The 4,511-nt window shown below is 28.4% G+C and overlaps 1 protein-coding gene across 2 annotated transcripts; it reads right to left on the bottom strand.

Moving 5' to 3' along the window:
• Positions 1 to 689: 689 nt before the first annotated feature.
• On the bottom strand, positions 690 to 2,560 carry LOC129290218 (F-box/FBD/LRR-repeat protein At5g56420-like). Of its 2 annotated transcripts, XM_054926936.1 has the most exons (3): positions 1,736 to 2,560; positions 1,249 to 1,404; positions 690 to 1,168 (listed from the first exon to the last, which is right to left on the bottom strand). In XM_054926936.1, exons 1-3 carry the CDS (start codon positions 2,441 to 2,443, stop codon positions 890 to 892), a joined length of 1,143 nt encoding a protein of 380 aa, XP_054782911.1. In that variant the 5' UTR covers positions 2,444 to 2,560; the 3' UTR covers positions 690 to 889. The 2 variants fall into 2 exon arrangements, with proteins under 2 accessions (XP_054782911.1, XP_054782912.1); XM_054926937.1 differs by lacking the exon at positions 1,249 to 1,404.
• Between the last annotated feature and the right edge of the window lie 1,951 nt (positions 2,561 to 4,511).

Raw genomic sequence — 4,511 nt, forward strand, 5'->3', positions numbered from 1 at the left:
TGCTCTACATAAAAGTATAAAGTGTCCAATATTCCTCGAAAAAAAGTATAGGAAAATAATTGGACCTTAACCCTTATATATTTTATTTCCTTCAATTTGGTTTTCATTTTTTTTCTTGTTAGATTGACTTTTAAATTTAATCTGCTTTGTCATGAAAAAAGGTGGACCTTAGGCTCTCATAAGGGCTTACATATCTACATATTGTCTATCAACCAACTCCTCATATCAATTAGAAACCCAAATGAGCCTGGCGAGAAGAGCAAAGTAAAGCTCATTGAAGAATGCTTGATGACAATAATGGTAAAGTTTGAAGAGTGACAACAAGCACCGATGAGAGTTTGAAGAGTGATCTTTTGTTTTCTTAAATGGACAATAATGGAATATAACAAAATGCATGAGGGTAAATTAGTTCTGAAATTTGTCTCCCCTCTAACAAAACCTCAAATTGAAGAGGACCAAAATAAATTAGTCGGTTTCAATAATCTAATCAATGATAAAGTTAGGAACTGCTTCACCGCTAAATCCAATTCTAGTCTCATGCTCTTATCATTATCATGAAAAGTGAGAGATTATATTTTGCATACCCACATTAATTAATACAAGGATAAATTTATAAAAAAAATAATTTCGAAAAGAATTAAATATCTTATACTTAGAACAAGTTTAGTTGACAAAAAAAAGTCCGATAATTTGGATAAGAAGAAGCACATATATCATATGAATTAAACAAAAGTCAAAAAGCTCCACATCTAGCATAAACCAACTGAAACAAGCTCCATGAAGTGTCCAGCGGAACATGTTGTCCAAGATATATAGTCAAAAGGGAAATCAGCCAAAATAAAATCAAGAAACACACACAACCAACAAAAGAATTTTACATTTCAGAAATTTAATTGAATAGCAGCCTGCAATTCAATGAACCTCTAGGACATGATGATAATCTTCTGAGCATTTGATGTTTCGAATCTATATTTTCCTTTGCAGAACTATAAATGGAGATGTTTGTCAAAGCACTTGAGTTCTTCATAATAAACGTTGCAAGTTCAAACTCACATTCCGACCCTCTATATTCACCCAGACAAAATTCCTTAAGATGTGTTGAAAGACATTGAGGAACATCATCAATCATTGACTCCACCGAACTTCTCTCCCAAACAGGATCTTCCAGCTAATGAAACGTAAATACACGTATCAGTCAGAAACCTAATTGAAGTACTGTTAGTACAAATTAAGTTAAAATATACAAACCTTGTGAATAACAAGAATTTTAAGTTTTGGGAATTTTCGAAGGCATCTCATGAGACTGTTCACATGACTGCTCAGACATGAGAGTTCCAGGTGGTTTAAATTATAAAATGTTGTCGAAACACAAGACAGAGATAGGCTCCACCCGAGCTGCTTTTCCTAATTTGACAAAATCATGATATCAAATTATAAAAAATAAAAATCATAACTTGATTTTTATATCAAATTTAACAATGAAAAATCACAAAAAATTAACTATTTAGTTCTTAGTTTGATTTGACTAGTTGATGGTGCGTATATTTCTTTTAAAAAAAATAAAACTATTTTAAAATTTAGAGACAAATATTTTAAATTATTAAAATGTTTAATCCTTACAAAATTATAAAGATTAAAATTTTATAATGACTGAATTAGAATGAAGTCAAAATTAACAATTAGATTAACTTTTTTTTTTTCAAAAAGTTATTACTATGTAAATTATTATCATTACCTTAATCCGAAGTAGCCTAACATTACTAAAAGCTGCCAACGGAATCCAAGATAGTTCAACTTCTGCCGACACCAAATGTTTAAACGTTCCGAGCCAAGGGAATTTGAAAGCTTCAATAGACCAAGATTTTAATACTAGGTCTTCAAGAAGAGGACATCCATTAAGGATATTAGCCGCAGATTCAGCATTTGAAAATAGAACTTTCACCAGATGCAATACTTTGAGTGAAGGCAAATTAACAGATCGAGCATTCAGCTTAACCTGAGCCAACTTTAAAATCTTAATGGTACTGCTGTGGAAAATGCAAGCAGGCACATCAACGTGACTATAAGAATTTAAATCTGCAAAACACAGCTCGAGATGCTCCACTTTACGATTTATCAGAAAGTTAATCCACAGATTAGTCCTGATAGGCGGCACTTGGAATCTCTGACACTTGAGACGAAACATGTTTATGGGTTTGGGATGTGACAAGAACAAGACTGCATCTACAAATTGAATGAAAGAATTAAGAGTAGCAAAGCCAGTGTCATGAATATGAAGAGCGGGCATTGCTAGCCCTAGCGGAGTCCACCTCTTGGACAAGATCAAGCTCTTGGCTATGGCTTCTTTTATGGGAAGAAAAGATAGGATGTGATGAAGCAGAGGGTCTGGCAAGCTGCTAATCCTATCACTCTCTCCTCCTTGTTCAGGCGCTAATTTTGCCATGCCGTACGTCGTGGCTTCGCCTGATTAGTAAAATTACAGAACAGATGTTTCACAGAATGAAGCTCACTTGGAGACCGGAGGCTAGGACGCGTTGAAGGCGATGGCTTTGGAGTACAATCATGCTCTTGGTGCTGGCTACCTTTCCCCCAAGTACTGAACAACTTTAAAATAATGGAAGAATGACGATTTGCTTTAGAAATTTGAAAAGTTGATACTTGCTCGATAAGTAATTACTCTTTTATTTTAAAAAATGTGATACATTTTTAAATTCACATTCTAATAAAATAATTATTTATTTTTAAATTAATTTTATATTTTTTATATTTAACCCTATTTAATTGAGTATTTTACTCTAAAATAAATATAAAATAATTTATTTAATAATGACATTTAAAAAAATAATAATTACATATTAAAAAATTAACAATATTTTATATTTTTGAACGGAGAGAGTAAGTATCATTATAAGAATATTTTCCTCCTAGGAAAAAAATAGTTGAAAATTTAATTTCCTAAAAAATTTTATATCTTTCCAATTATATCTTCATTTAATATTTTATACAAGAGTGTTGTTAATGATAATTAAAATTTTAATACATTATTTTTTTAGAAAAATAATGTATGAATTTGTGGTATCATTAAAAAGATAATTGTAAAAATTATTCAATACTTTATATTTTGAATTAAACAATGCTTTTAGAAGATGTTTTATATTATAATTTGGAAGGAGTATTAAATATGATTTTTTTGGAAATAATTAGAAAAATATATTTATTTCTTTAATCAAGTAATACAATGAAATTGTTGTTTTTTATATTAATTGTCTAATGTCTGAAATTAGATTTAATTATGCAACTATAGTTTATGCCCATGCGGTACCTGGGATATTAATCCTAAGTTATATTATAAGGGTAATATAGAAAAGGGAAGATTTCAATGAGTTCAATTTCTGAAAAAAAAAAGCTTGAAAATTTTAAATATAAATAAAATGCAAAAAAGAAGTAATTAAGTAAAAATTATTTAAAAATTTAAAAACATACATATCTATACAATAATTTTTTATATTTTATAATTCATTGTATGTGTCTTAAAAAATTAAATAGGAGTATATTCTAATCTAAAATTTATAACCCATGAGCTATGTATATTAGTATATGTGAATAACGAATAAATATGGATTGAGCTCATCAAGTTACTCATATATGCTTTGATTTTTTAGGCACAAATTGGACTCATTTAAGCCCTAAAAAAGGGGCTCTAACTCAAGTTTAAGTAACCTATTTAAACTCGTATGTATTTTAAACTTAAAAAATTGAGCTATTTAAATTTTTAGATTAAATTTAAAATTTAAAATGTGTTGGTATTTTAAAATCACGATTTATTTACTTATTTTGGATTTAAAAACATTATAATTTATATTTTAGATAATGAATATATAATATTATAATGTCAAACTTAAATTTTCTAAAAAATAAAGATAAGATAAAAAAAAAATAGGCTTCTAGATGTGGCCTTTAACTCAATTAATAAGGATCAAAGTTGAAAAAACTGTTAATTTAATGTAAAAGGTCTCTAAGAACTTGAACCTATGAAGCCCAAGCTCATAGGAGTCAAGTCAACTAGTTTCAACTCTATTTATTAGAAGTTATTTTAATAGTAATTTTTTTTATTTCATCTCACTCAATATCTTAAGATATTTGAAAGTATTATTTATTCAATGTGATTATATATTTTATGACTTGAATGAATTCGAGATCCTAGAGATATATATTAGCTCTTGTTTATGATAATTTATTACTCTTCTATATATTTAAAAGTACAAACGATTTATTTTATTTTACAATTTGTTACCTTTTACATGTTGAAAAGTATAAGCATCAAATCAAATTATTTTTTTGAAACACGCTAGCTGTCTTTAAGCATTATGGGAGAGATTCTTTCAGTCTTAGTAATAGTTGTGGGTTAGCCTGCATAAAGGCTTTAAAAGTTTAAATTATTAGGAAGGGAATTATGAATTATTGATATTTGATAGTAATTTTTTAAGTTAAAACTCATGCTAAACATTCTT

Source organism: Prosopis cineraria, unplaced genomic scaffold, assembly GCF_029017545.1.
Source record: "Prosopis cineraria cultivar Desert tree isolate PC_DT_omini unplaced genomic scaffold, ASM2901754v1 PC13, whole genome shotgun sequence".
Lineage (NCBI taxonomy): Eukaryota > Viridiplantae > Streptophyta > Magnoliopsida > Fabales > Fabaceae > Prosopis > Prosopis cineraria.